The sequence below is a fragment of the Stegostoma tigrinum genome, chromosome 27 (assembly GCF_030684315.1).
Source record: "Stegostoma tigrinum isolate sSteTig4 chromosome 27, sSteTig4.hap1, whole genome shotgun sequence".
In the NCBI taxonomy this organism is placed as follows: Eukaryota; Metazoa; Chordata; class Chondrichthyes; order Orectolobiformes; family Stegostomatidae; genus Stegostoma; species Stegostoma tigrinum.
In genome coordinates, this window is record NC_081380.1 from 24,418,915 (window position 1) to 24,433,502 (window position 14,588).

Sequence of the window (14,588 nt, forward strand, 5' to 3'; positions counted from 1 at the left end):
TGGTTGGAATCATAGCTAGCACAAAGAAGATGTTTCTCGTTGTTGGCAACCAAGCATCTCAGCTCCAAGATGTCATAACAATAGTTCCCAACATTCTTCAGTTGTTTCATCAATGACTTTCCCTCCATCATGAAGTCAGATGTGCAAAATTTACTGATGATTGTACAATGTTTAGCATCAATCATGACTCCTTCAATATTGATGCAGTCCTTGCCCATATGAAAAAAGACATGGACAATATCCAAATTCAGTCTGATAAGGGGAAACAACATTCACTCCACACAAATGTCAAGCTATGATAGTAAAGTTAGATCCAATGTGATTCAGGGAGTGCTTGCCAATTGGACACAAATTTGGCTTGATGGCAGGAGAACAGAGCGTGGTAGTGCAGGGTTGTTTTTCGGATTACAGGCCTGTGACCAGCAGTATTCCACAGGGATTGGTGCTGTTGTTTGCTATTTATGTAAACAATTTGGATGAGAATTTAGGAGGCGTGGTTAATAAGTTTGCTGATGATACCGAAATTGGTGGTACGGTGGGCAGAGAAGGTTATTTAAGATTACGAAGGGATCTTGATCAATGGGCTGAGGAGTGGCAGATGGTGTTTAATTTGGATAACCGTGAGGTGTTGCATTTTGATAAAAATGAACAAGGGCAGGACTCCTACAGTTAATGGTAGGGCCCTGGAAAGTGTTGAATAAAGAGACCTAGGAGTTCAGGTACATAGTTCTTTGAAAGTAGCGCCACAGGTAGACAGAGTGGTTAAGAAGGCATATTACATGCTTGCCTTCATTGCTCAGACCATTGACTATAAGAGTTGGGACATTGTGTTGAGGATGTACAGGACATTGGTGAGGCCACATTTGGAATACTGTGTACAGTTCTAGTCATCCTGCTGTAGAAAACATGTTATGAAATTGGAGAGGGTTCAAAAAAGATGTTAAAGAATGTTGTCGGGTCTGGAGGGTTTGAGCTTCAAGGAAAGGCTGGATAGGCTGGGACATTTTTCACTGAAGCTTAGGAGGTTGATGAGTGACCTTATAGCGGTTTATAAAATCATAGGGGGCACAGACAAGGTCTCCTAATATCAACATCCTGGGAGTTATCACAGATCAGAAACTGAACTGAAGCAACCATTTAAATACAACAGCTACAAGAGCAGGTCCAAGGTGAGGAATTCTGCACTGAGGGATTCCTTTCCATTCTCCCCAATGCCTGTCCACTGTTATACACAATAATTTAAACAGAGTTCAAGTCCAAACATTTAGTGAGAGCTTTATTTCAGTTAACATTACTCCATAAAATGCAAATTCTACAGATTACTCGCTCCCCATATTCATAACACCAAACCACACCCAACTAACCCTTAATTAGGTTTCCATCAACTGAGACCTCATTTCTTTAGATTCATTCCTATTCACTCATATTAGATGATACCATAGAACATATTGTGCTGACCATAATGCCATTCTAAACTAATGCATCTGTCTCAATATCTAAACATTGCTATCATTTCTGCTTCTGCCACCTCCCCGGGCAGCGCATTCCAAGCACCTACCATCCCTTGTATAAAAACACGTTCCTCTTGAATCTCCTTCAAATTTTTCTTCTCTCAATTCAAGCCTGTGCACCCTGTATTTGACATTTTCACCTTGCGAAAGAGAGTCCGACTGCCCACCCTATCAATGCCTCTCAAAATTTTATATACTTCTGTTAGGTCGTCCCTCAGCCTCTGATGTTCTAGTGAAAACAATCCAAGTTTATCCAATCTCTCCTTATAACTAATATTCTGGAATCCAGGAGCATCCTAGTGAACCTCTATATCACCCTCTCAAAAGCTTCTACATCCTTCCTGTTGTGACCAAAACCACGTACAAATGAAGACTAACTGAAGTTTTATACAGCTGCAACATGACTTGCCAAATTTTATACTCAGTGACCTAATCAATGAAGATAAGCATGCCATAACCTTTCTTTACCACCTTATCTACTTGTGTTGCCACTTTCAGGGAGCTATGGACTTGTATCTCTCTATGTACTAATGCTCCTGAGGGTCCTGCCATTTACTGTATACTTTCCTCTTGCATTTGACCTCCTAAAATACATCATTTCACACTTGACTGGGTTGTAACTCCATTTCTGTGCCATTTTTCTGCCCAACTTTCTAACTGGTCTATATACTGCTGCATCATTTGATAACTTTCCTCACTATCCACAACTTCAACAATTTTCATATTCTCTGCAAACTTACTAATCAGATCATGTATATTTTCATCTAAATCATTTATATGTATTGCACAAAGGTTCCAGAGATAGTAGAAACTGCAGATGCTGGAGAATCTGAGATAACAAGGTGTAGAGCTGGCCTGCTGTGTTCATCCAGCTCTACATCTTGTTAACAAAGGATCAAGCACTGATACATGTAGAACACCATTGATCTTAGACGTCCAGACTGAAGAAAAACCTCCACAAGTACCTCAGAAATAGTAGGAGCTGCCAATACTGGAGTCTGAGATAACAAGGTGTAGAGCTGGATGAACACAGCAGGCCAGGCAACATCATTTTCTGAAGAAGGATCCAGACCCAAAATGTCAGCTTTCCTGCTCCTCTGATGCTGCTTGGCCTGCTGTGTTCATCCAGCTCTACACCTTGTTACCTCTACAAGTACCTTCTGTCTTCTATGCCCAAACCAATTTTGTACTTTTTGGCGATTACATTGTGTAGAGAAAAAACAATGTTTGAAGAATCACACTCAATGTTAACACTGTTTCCCTCTCCACAAATGCTGCCAGACCAGCAGAGTACTTCAAGCACATTCTATTGATTAGTTGTTGTTTGTCTGCAAAACAATATCCCCAATCGCACTATTAAACCAAACAACAAGGTTGTGTGGTCGTTAAGTACTGAATACTGACCTCTGCATCGGTGAGGTCAGGCACCAACTCCCTGAAACCTCATCATAGCATCTCCTCAATCATGATCCCACCTCTGATCACCAAGTCATCATCTCCCAAACCATCAACAACCTCATCACTTTGGGAGATCTCCTGTCCATGCCTCCAACCTGACATTTCCCCAACTCTGCAACCCCATTTCTATCTCCTCTCCAAAATCCATAATCCCAACTTCCCCAGTCAACCCACTGTATCTGCCTGCTCCTGCTCCACCTAATTCGACTCCATTCTTTCCCTTTGGTCCAAGGGGGCAGGATGAGGTTAGCTGCCTCCTTGACCTGTCCGTCCTCCCCGGACTGACCTATCCCCTCCCTACCTCCCCACCTACACTCACCTCTACAGGGTCCATCTCCGCCTCTTTAACTTGTCCGTCTCCTCTCCACCTATCTTCTTCTCTATCCATCTTCGATCCGCCTCCCCCTCTCTCCCTATTTATATCAGAACCCTCTCCCCATCCCCCTTTTCTAATGAAGTGTCTAGGCCCAAAACATCAGCTTTTGTGCTCCTAAGATGCTGCCTGGCCTGCTGTGTTCATCCAAATCAACACTTTGCCATCCCAGACATCCTCGTATTTTAGGGGCTGTTATCCCCCCCCCTGTAATTGAGGATCGCCTTAACCTCATCTCCTCCATTTCTGCACTATTGCCCTCAAACTCACTTCGCCCAACAACAATAAGGATAGAGTCACCTTAGCCCTTACAGACCACCCCACCAACCTCCAAATCCAATGCTTCATCCTCTGACATTTCTGCCACCTACAGTCAGACCCAACCACTCCCTGGACTGACCTATCCCCCGCTAACTCCCTACCTACATTCACCTTCACTGGCTCTAACCCCGCCTCTTTGACCTGTCTGTCTCCTCTCACCCTACCTTCTCCTTTATCCATCCTCTATCCGCCTCCCCCGTCTCCCTATTTATTTCAGAATCCCCTTCCCCTCCCCCATTTCTGAAGAAGGGTCCCGACCCGAAATGTCAAGCTTTCCTGATCCTCTGATGCTGCCTGGCCTGCGGTGTTCTTCCAGCTTCACACCATGTTATCTCTACTTCCCTTCCACCCATGTCTGCTTTCTACACGGACTTGCGGAATGTGTTGATTCCACAACACCTTTGTCAGTTCTACACACTCTACCAACTTCGGCACCACACCCAGTACCTTTCCCTGCAACTGCAAGAGGTGCAATACCTGCTGCCACACCTCCCCGCTCACCTGCATCCAAGGCCCCAAACAATCCTTCCAGATCTAGCAGAGATCACCTGCACTTTATACAACCTCGTCTATTACATCTATTGCTCCTGATGTGGAGCAATGTGATGTCAGAGAGACCAAACTCAGGCTCGGGGACTGGCTCGCAGAGCATCTGCGCTCTGCATGCATCAACCAACCCAACCTTCCGGTTGCCATCCATTTTAATTCCCCCTCTCACTCTCCTGATGACATGCCCATCCTTGGCCTCCTCCACTGTCAGAGTGAGGCCAAACGTAAACTGGAGAAACAATACCCATTATTTTGCCTTGGGATCTTACAGCCCAATGGTCTCAACATTGGCTTCCCCCAGCTTCAATTCCCTCCACCCCCAGTATTATCCCATCTCCAGCGCTCACCCTCCTCCTCACCATCTTCCAACTCACTTATACACTCCAGCCTTCCCATAGACCAGTCACAATAACCCCTACCTTTGTTATCTTAACCCCTACCTGCATCTGTTTCTCCTACCCTTCCCTCAGCACCACACCCCCTCTATTTCTGGATTCCCCACCCCCCTCCAGTCCTGACCAAGGGTTTCAGCCTAAAACAGTGCCTTTGCTACTTCTCTGATGCTTTTCCAGCCTCGCACCAAGAGACTCTGGCTTCCTTCACGTGTAGTCCTTATTATCTCCAACATTGTTTGGTACATTTACTTTATTTTATGGTGGCACTGTGGCAAAACAGACATTGGTCAGTGTTTACTGCCTATCTCTATTTGCCCTTGAGAAGGTGGTGGTGAGCTGCTTTATTCAGAATAAGAGAGCTGCATCACTTGCCTCCTCCCTCATCCTTATTGATGGTCACCAAATCAGTGGTGGCAAAACCTGAGTCTTCAATTATCAAGGTTGAGCAACATGTCACTGAAAACAGATCTCCTGGTCTGGATGAACACAGAAGGCCAAGCAGCATTTCAACAGCACAAAAGCTGACGTTTCGGGCCTAGACCCTTCTTCAGAGTCTAGGCCCGAAACGTCAGCTTTTGTGCTCCTGAGATGCTGCTTGGCCTGCTGTGTTCATCCAGCTTCCCACTTTGTTATCTTGGATTCTCCAGCATCTGCAGTTCCCGTTATCTCCTGGTCAAACCACCCGGGTGCATCCAACTGCTGTTTTATTTTCACAAAGACAATGTCTTAAGTCAATTTAGATACAGGAAAATGTAAACGATATACAATAGATCACTGTTGCAATATGGTATCAGAGATAATGGGAACTGCAGATGCTGGAGAATCCAAGACAACAAAATGTGAGGCTGGATGAACACAGCAGGCCAAGCAGCATCTCAGGAGCACAAAAACTGACGTTTCGGGCCTAGACAAGGGTCACTGATGCAACATGCACGGTTTCACGTGTTTACTGAGATTGTGTGGAGTCCCAGCGGTCTCAGAGATGCCACAATTCTAATCATTAGCAGGACAATCTAAGTTTGACGAAGAGTTTTCAAGACCTGAAACGTTAAGCTTGCTTTCTCTCTGTAGATGCTGCTTGACCCGCTGTGAACTCAAGCATTTTTTTTTGTTTTCAGTACAGATTCCAGCATCTGCAGTAAGTTGCTCCTACAAACTAAGTCGAGTCTCAGCTTGTGTTACCGGGACTTCACCGAGTCTAAATTGAGTCCACCATTCCGTGGCTCTGCAAGCTACAGTATGAATATTTCGTTAAATTCTCAAAATTGCAGCATATATTGGGAGCAGCATTACAAGTACAGTGGAACCAAAGAATTGACTAACTCTCTGTTGTCACCAGATGTCAGTGTAACATTTAGCGAGAGCAACAGTTTATTGAGAGCACGGCTGAAAGGGTGTATAAAGTTGATGCTAAACGGCGAGTGGGGAAGCGCTGAGGTAACGGGCGGGACAGCTCTTCGGCTCAAGCAATTGGGAGGATCTCCCTTGCCAAGGGGAGGATCCAGCTCCATCTCGGGTGGCGCAAAAAAATGCGGATCCAGCGTAGGCCCTTGGGTAGGCAACAGTTCGAAGTGAAGAAGCCAGTGTCTGAGCATGTAAATCTTAACCATTCATTTCCGTGTCTGGTGTTGTTGTTTCAGAAGTGCCAAGATGATTGATGCTTAGCGGCAGCGACGTTTAATCTCTGTTTGTGTGAGCGTTACACACAGCTCGTGGGTGGGGACCTAACTGTGACCTTTTCTCGGAACTCCTGATCCGCCCAATGTACGCACTCCGTGAGCGGGGAGTACTTTGCTGGTGGATCTTTCTGAAGATTGGTGGGCAAAGCTGACGGCTTTTTTTTAACCCGCTTTTTGAACCCCTCGGGAATGGACTTGCACAGACCCTGTCACACTAGAAGCAACTTCAAGCAAGACAAGTCTAAACGGTAAAATAGTCCAGTTTTTACTTTAGCTGGGATAAGCTGTGTGTAGTATGACTGCGGAGTGGAATCCCGGAGTTTTCATTGTCGGGCTCTCTTTTGTGGGTTTCGGACTGATCAATCGAGGTCTGGGACATCTCCCGATTCCGGAATCTGCCCTGAGGAACACCTGGAAATGGAGAAACATTTGCACCTCGATGGTTCACAGTCTGGTGACGGGCATCTGGGCAATCCTGTGGTAAGCGTCAAACTAAATGTGTCTCAGATTTGAAACTTCACAATTTCTTGCCTCGTTGCAAATTTTAGATTTTGATCGGTGACAACTTTTAAGTTTTGGAAGTATGTGTTCATGGAAAACCATCTTTCATAACACTGAATTGCCAGTAGGCTATTGTGTAACTTTTGTTTTCCATTTGGCTGAAGCAAAGTCTAATTCTGCCAATAAATACGGTGAATTCTGACTCTGACTTTTTTTTCAGCTTTTATTTCCAGCCGCAGATGGCTGAGGATCTGATCGGAACACATTCTCCGTCCTCTCACGGTCTCGTAGCCTTTTCTATCGGTGAGTCCGAACTCGGGCAGGGATTAAGGGGATAAGGATTGTGGCAGGGCTTCGTCTTATTTAACTGGTGCCATTCAGTTCTTACACAACGAGTTACGCCCCATTACATTGAAACAGCAGACAACTGTCATCACGTTATACAACTACCGTGTGATTTCACTCACTGAGATATTTGTTGGGAGGGTTTTTAAGCATGTGCGCTGTTAGCTCGTAAAATAAAATTAAGGAACGCAAGAACAGTGGTCATTTCTGTCCTTCTAGCCTGCTCTGCCATTCAATAGGATCGTGGCCAATTTGTGACCCAATTCGCCCATGGACGTTTGCTTAATAAAATTATTGCCTAAATTTAAGCTTAACAATTGAATTAGCATCGACTCTTACTTGAGGAAGAGTTCCGAACCTCCACTACTCTGCATGTAAAAGAGCTTTCTAACATCTTTTCTTAATGGCCTGTCTCTAATTTTAGACTATGCCCTCTGGTTTTAGAATCTTAAACTACTGGAAATAGTTTAGTTTAAATTAAGACTTAATATTTGGAGCCAGAGCATAAAGACTTCTTTAAAAATACCTCAAAGGTAGTAATAAAATGAGAGGCTGGATGAACACAGCAGGCCCAGCAGCATCTCAGGAGCACAAAATGTCTGGTTTGCTATCAGTGCCATGCGCTAGAGTGAGCGAAAATAATGGGATATACTGGGTGAATGCTTGGCTGGAGGAAAGATGCAGGAAGGAAGAAAACAGATTTTGGGACTTTGGGAACAGCTAGTGGAACTTGTATAACCCAGGACCAGGACCAATGCCCTTTGGGGTGGGGTTCCTAGCCCTAGTCGGCAGGGTTTAAATTAGAATGGCGATAGGATGGGAACCTGAAGAGAAGGATAGATACGGGAGTGAAACAAGGACACAAACCAAAGGCAGAAAGGTATGCAACAAAAAGTAGAAGAGAGAGGGTTAGAAACAAATAAAGCTAAGATAACTAAGGTTAAAAAGACTAGTCTAAAGACCTTGTGACTTAATATGCGGAGCATTCACAATAAAGTAGATGAATTAACAGCACAAATAGGAGCTATCCTATTGCGATTGCAAGAGACATATCTGCAGGATGACCAAGGGCTATTCATTTTCTAAGAAGGACAGACAAAAAAGGAACGGAGGTGGAGTAACATTGTTATTAAAGGAGTAAATTAAGGCAATAGCGGACATTAGCTCAAAATCGTGATGTGGACTCTGTATGGATGGAGATTTGGAACATTGAGGAATAGAAAATGTTGGGAGTTATGTATAGCACACCCACCCCAAACAGTCTTAAACACATTAGAAAGACATGAAACAAAAAAAATCAGAGTTGCATGGTGATATTGTGGGAAGTATGGATGTACAAAGGAAACTGTGTCTCCTTTTATACACCAGTTGATGAAAGTGCATGTGCGGGAAAACAGTTAGGAAGGCATACGGTATCTTGGCCTTCGTTGCAAGAGGATTGGATTTCAAAAGTAGGGATATCTTACTACAGCTGTACAGGGCACTGGCCAGACCAAACCTGGAGTATTGCATGCAGCTTTGGCCTCCCTACCTGAAAAACATTATATCTTCCATAGAGGCAGTGCTGCAGAGTTTAACTAGGGTGTTACGAGGGGCTGGGAGGACTGTCCTATGAGGAGAGATTAGTTTAGCAGGGCTTGCGTTCACTATATTTAGGAGGATGAGAGAAATCTGACTCAAACACTTGATATAACATGGTGTAGAGCTGGATGAGCACAGCAGGAAAGCTGATGTTTTGGGTCGAGACCCTTCTTCAGGGGAAAAGAGGGTATATATTTGCCTTGTTTAGGGAGTTTTTAAGACTGAGATGAGAAATTCTTGCTCACTCAGAGTAGTGAACCTGTGGAATTCTCTACCACGGAGGCTACGGATGCCATACCGCTGAATATCTTCAATAGAGAAATTAGTGTTTAGGTTTTAAAGGCATTTAAAGGGTATGGGGAGAAACAGGAAAATGACATTAAGAAAGAGCAGCCATAGTAATGTTGAATGATGGAGCAGGCTTAATGAGTTGAATGGTCTACTCCTGCAATTGCTATTTAAGATGTTTGTTTTTGTTCTTAAACTAACCACTTTGAGCAGAATCATTTCCAGCTGGGGTTTTCAAAATTTTCACGATTGCTGAAATATATCACAATGTCAGAATCTTGTGTTCACTTGTAAATAAGTTGAGCAATTCCAAAAATTCCCTGAATGTAGCTAGGGTTGGTCACCCACATCACATCAGATGTCATGAATGTTCATATCTGAATGATTCATTTGTTGCATGCCACCTCCCACAGACGTATATGGAATTTCCTGTGTATTTGTAGCAAGAGATGCATGCAGTCCAGGTGTAGCGCAAATCTTTGGCGAGTACCCACACAGTACAACACTAACAAAGGTTGACCACCTTTTTACAAATGTCTGACAATCCTTTTGCTTCAATACACTCTGTCCCCAATACTGCCTCCGAGGTAAGAGCTTTATGACACAGGGCAGGGTGTAACCGGAAGCGAGTGGTCCCTCTAACATCTTACTTATTCATAGAATTGTAGAATCCCTACAGTGTGGGAACAGGCCCTTCAGCCCAACAAGTCCACACCAAGCTTCACAGCATCCCACCCAGACCTATCGCCCATAACCTACCTAATCTACACATCCCTGAACACTGTGGGCTATTTAGCATGGCCAATCCACCTAACCTGCATATCTTTGGACTGTGGGAGGAAACCGGAACAACCGGAGGAAACCCACGCAGACACGGGGAGAATGTGGAGAAACTCCACACAGACAGTTGCTGGGGAGGGGGAGAATCAAACCTGGGTCCCTGGCCCTATGAGGCATCAGTGCTAACCACTAAGCCACTGTGCCACTCCAATTCCCATTTCCCATGTGATTGCAATTAAAATTTAGTGTCGTCAGACTGCTAAGGAGATATGTACAAAAACACACTGGGACTATTCTCCAGTGGTGAAACCCACTGTCAGCTATGAATATGTGATGAAAAAGTCTCCTGCTTAAACAGGAAGGCTCTGTACTTTGACAAAACTGTTCCTGCTGAACTCCATTGCCATTAACAGAAGTCTTGAGCATGAAGCCGATATGGGTCTTTTTAAAATGAAATTTTGCTCAAATTTCCACATGAGTGATTTCACTCAACTTTTGTGTGAACAATCAGAATTTTGTTTTGATTAACTTGGTCAGAGTGCTAAAGATATTCACATGCATCATGGTTGACACTTTGGTTAGAGGTGAGTTGAGGACATTTCCTTTATTGCAGCACTCAAGCTTGACTCCATCCAAAATGTAGTGATTGGCATCACATGCACAAACATTCATACCCTACACCATTGACTCTCAGTAGTAGCAATGTGTACCATCTAAAGGAAGCACTGCAAAAATTCACCAAGTCTTCTACCACTCCCATCAAGAAGGATATATGGGAAAACCACCCAAGTTCCCCTCTGAGCCACACACCATCCTGGCCTTGAAATACGTCACTGTTACTTCGGTGTTGCAAGGTCAAAATCCTGGGACATCAACAGCATTATGGGTCTGCCTACACCAAGTAGACTGTAGCAGTTCAAAAATGCTTCTCATCACCACCTTGGGAGCAGCCAGAGAAAGGCAATAAATCCTTGTAAGTTTGCGCACTTGATTTTGCTTGCTTTGGTGTTTTGATTAAATAGAGCTCTTCACTTCCAGTTGGTTTTGAAAACTTTTGATAAATAGTATCATGATTCAGAATGTTCTGGAATAAAAACAGATTACTTCTGGAGATCGGAAATAAAACAAAACAGAAAATGCTGGGAAATTTTAGCAAATAGGTCTGGGAGCATTCTTGGAGAGCGAATTAATGTTTGGAGTCTAGTGTGTCTCTTTGGAACGGAATCACTTCTGAAAAAGATTAATCTTAGTCTCAGTGTTAACTCTGCTTTTTTTTCACTGCAGATGCTGGCAGACGTGCTAAGCTTAGAATTGTGATCAGAGATAATGGGAACTGCAGATGCTGGAGAACCCGAGATCACAAAATGTGGAGCTGGATGAACACAGCAGGCCAAGCAGCATCTTAGGAGCACAAAAGCTGGTGTTTTGGGCCTAGACCCTTCATCAGAAAAGGGGGATGGGGAGAGGATTCTGAAATAAATAGGGAGAGGGGGGAGGTGGACTGAAGATGGATAGAGGAGAAGATAGGTGAAGAGGAGAGTATAGGTGGGGAGGGGATAGGACAGTCCAGGGAGGATGGACAGGTCAAGGGGGTGGGATGAGGTAAGTAGGTAGAAAATGGAGGTGTGACTTGGGGTGGGAGGAGAGAGGAAGAACAGGTTAGGGAGGCGGGGATGAGCTGGGCTGGTTTTGGCATGCAGAAGGAGGCAGGGAGATTTTGAAGCTGGTGAAATCCACATTGATACCATTGAGCCGCAGGGTTCCCAAGCGGAATATGAGTTGCTGTTCCTGCAACCTACGGGTGGTGTCATTATGGCACTGCAGGAGGCCCAGGATGGACATGTCGTCTAAGGAATGGGAGGGGGAGTTAAAATGGTTCGCGACTGGGAGGTGCAGTTGTTTATTGTGAACCAAGCATAGGCATTCTGCAAAGTGGTCCCCAAGCCTCTGCTTGGTGTCCCCAATGTAGAGGAAGCCACACCAGATACAGCGGATGCAGTATAGCACATTGGCGGATGTGCAGGTGAACAACTGCTTGATGTGGAAAGTCATCTTGGGGCCTGGGATCGGAGTGAGGGAGGACGTGTGGGGGCAAGTGTAGCACATCCTGCAGTTGCAGGGGAAGGTGCCGGGTGTGGTGAGGTTGGAGGGGAGTGTGGAGTGGATAAGGGAGTCCCGGAGAGAGTGGTCTCTCCAGAAGGCAGACAAGGGTGGGGATGGAAAAATGTCTTTAGTGGTGGTGTCGGAGCCCACAAATAAGACATTTTTCCATCCCCAACCTTGTCCATCCTGGGCCTCCTGCAGTGCCATATGACGCCACCCGTAGGCTGCAGGAACTGCAACTCATTCCGCTTGGGAAGTCTACAGCCCAATGTTGATTTCACCAGCTTCAAAATCTCCCCTCCCCCACTGCATCCCAAAACCAGCTCGTCCCCTCCTCCCACCCCAAGGCACACCTCTATTTCTTACCTACTAACCTCATCCTGCCCCCTTGACCTGTCCATCCTCCCCGGACTGATCTATCCCCTCCCTACCTCCCCACCTATACTCTCCTTTCCACCTATCTTCTCCTTTATCCATCTTCGGTCCGCCTCCCCCACTCCCTATTTATTTCAGAATCCTCTCCCCATCCTCCTTTTCTGATGAAGGGTCCAGGCCCAAAACGTCAGCTTTTGTGCTCCTGAGATGCTGCTTGGCCTGCTGTGTTCATCCAGCTTCACACTTTGTTATCTTGCTAAGTTTAGAACGTTCTTTTTCTTTTGAAGAAACACAATTCCCAGGATGCAGCGAGGATTGACTACCCACATTGTGTTTTGTCGTCTTGTCCAGTTTTTAATGAATGTTCGGTTACTGTCCAATGTTGTTGTACTTGCAACTCTTTGGGACATAATTGGACTTGCAGGCCGAGATGCAGCTCCAATATTTGCATTTTTATAAGAGTGTCTGAGATCACTGTCAGTGAGGGTATTGGAAATGTAGGTGAATTCAAAACCCTGGAATTGGACAGTAATCTAAGATCTCCCCACACTTATACGGTACTGATGCTGCTGTTTAGGGCACTTACTTTCTTCCCTTGACTCACTGTTCCCACAATCCCTCCCCATTGTACCACTCTCAGGACACTGCACATTACAATACATGTGCTCCCCAATCCCTCCCTCTTCCACTTTTCCTGTGACACAATTCCATACACACCCCAGTCATGGGCTTCATGCAAACTTTCATTCTCCTAGAGATCATAAGAACTATAGATGCATTCTCCTGCTGTCTGCTGTTCTGCAGTAGAGTTAAACAATGAAAATAGCTGGGCTCCCACACAAGTACAGAACGCTGACCGGGGCATTCTGCCTTTTAAACAAACTTCAACTGCATGTCACTAGATTCTCTTGCACTGACCACTTTATCTTGACATCACTTTTACTTTAAAAATTACATTTTACACACACATGGCACATTTGGTTAGCACTGCTGCGTCACAGTTATATTCCAGCCTTGGGTAACTGTGGAGTTTGCATATTCTGCCCATGTCTGCAAGGGTTTCCTCTGTGCTTTGGATTTCTCCCACAGTCCAAAGATGTGCAAGTTAGGTGGAGAGTAAACCGGTTGATGTGGTGTATATGGTTTTCAGCAAGGCGTTCGATAAGGTTCCCCACAATAGGCTATTGTACAAAATGCGGAGGAATGGAATTGTGGGAGATATAGCAGTTTGGATTGGAAATTGGCTTGCTGAAAGAAGACAGAGGGTGGTAGTTGATGGGAAATGTTCATCCTGGAGACCAGTTACTAGTGGTGTACCGCAAGGGTCAGTGTTGGGACCGCTACTTTTTGTCATTTTTATAAATGGCCTGGATGAGGGCGTAGAAGGATGGGTTAGTAAATTTGCAGATGACACTAAGGTCGGTGGAGTTGTGGATAGTGACGAAGGATGCTGTAGGTTGCAGAGAGACATAGATAAGCTGCAGAGCTGGGCTGAGAGGTGGCAAATGGAGTTTAATGCAGACAAGTGTGAGGTGATGCACTTTGGTAGGAGTAACCGGAAGGCAAAGTACTGGGCTAATGGTAAGATTCTTAGCAGTGTAGATTAGCAGAGAGATCTCGGTGTCCATGTACACAGATCCTTGAAAGTTGCCACCCAGGTTGACAGGGCTGTTAAGAAGGCATACAGTGTTTTAGCTTTTATTAATAGAGGGATCGAGTTCCGGAACCAAGAGGTTATGGTGAAGCTGTACAAAACTCTGGTGCGGCCACACTTGGAGTATTGTGTACAGTTCTGGTCACCGCATTATAAGAAGGATGTGGAAGCTTTGGAAAGGGTGCAGAGGAGATTTACTAGGATGTTGCTTGGTATGGAGGGAAGGTCTTACGAGGAAAGGCTGAGGGACTTGAGGCTGTTTTTATTAGAGAGAAGAAGGTTGAGTGGTGACTTAATTGAAACATATAAAATAATCAGAGGGTTAGATAGGGTGGATAGGGAGAGCCTTTTTCCTAGGATGGTGACGGCGAGCACGAGGGGGCATAGCTTTAAATTGAGGGGTGAAAGATATAGGACAGATATCAGAGTTAGTTTCTTTACTCAAAGATTAGTAAGGGAATGGAACGGTTTGCCTGCAACGGTAGTAGATTCGCCAACTTTAGGTACATTTAAGTCATCATTGGACAAGCATATGGACGTACATGGAATAGTGTAGGTTAGATGGGCTTGAGATCGGTATGACAGGCCGGCACAACATGGAGGGCCGAAGGGCCTGTACTGTGTTGTAATGTTCTATGACCATGCTAAATTGCCATGAGGTCCAGGGATGTCTTG

The 14,588-nt window shown here is 44.9% G+C and overlaps 1 protein-coding gene across 1 annotated transcript in view; it reads left to right on the forward strand.

Annotated features, from left to right (window-relative positions):
* The first annotated feature begins 6,031 nt into the window (after positions 1-6,031).
* The window catches only part of tlcd2 (TLC domain containing 2), a 58,507-nt gene continuing 49,950 nt past the window's right edge, over positions 6,032-14,588 (forward strand). Inside the window, exons 1-2 of the mRNA XM_048557238.2 lie at positions 6,032-6,766; positions 7,008-7,090. Coding sequence (XP_048413195.1) covers positions 6,582-6,766; positions 7,008-7,090 — 268 coding nt within the window. The 5' untranslated portion in view covers positions 6,032-6,581. The remainder of the gene's footprint in view (positions 6,767-7,007; positions 7,091-14,588) is intronic.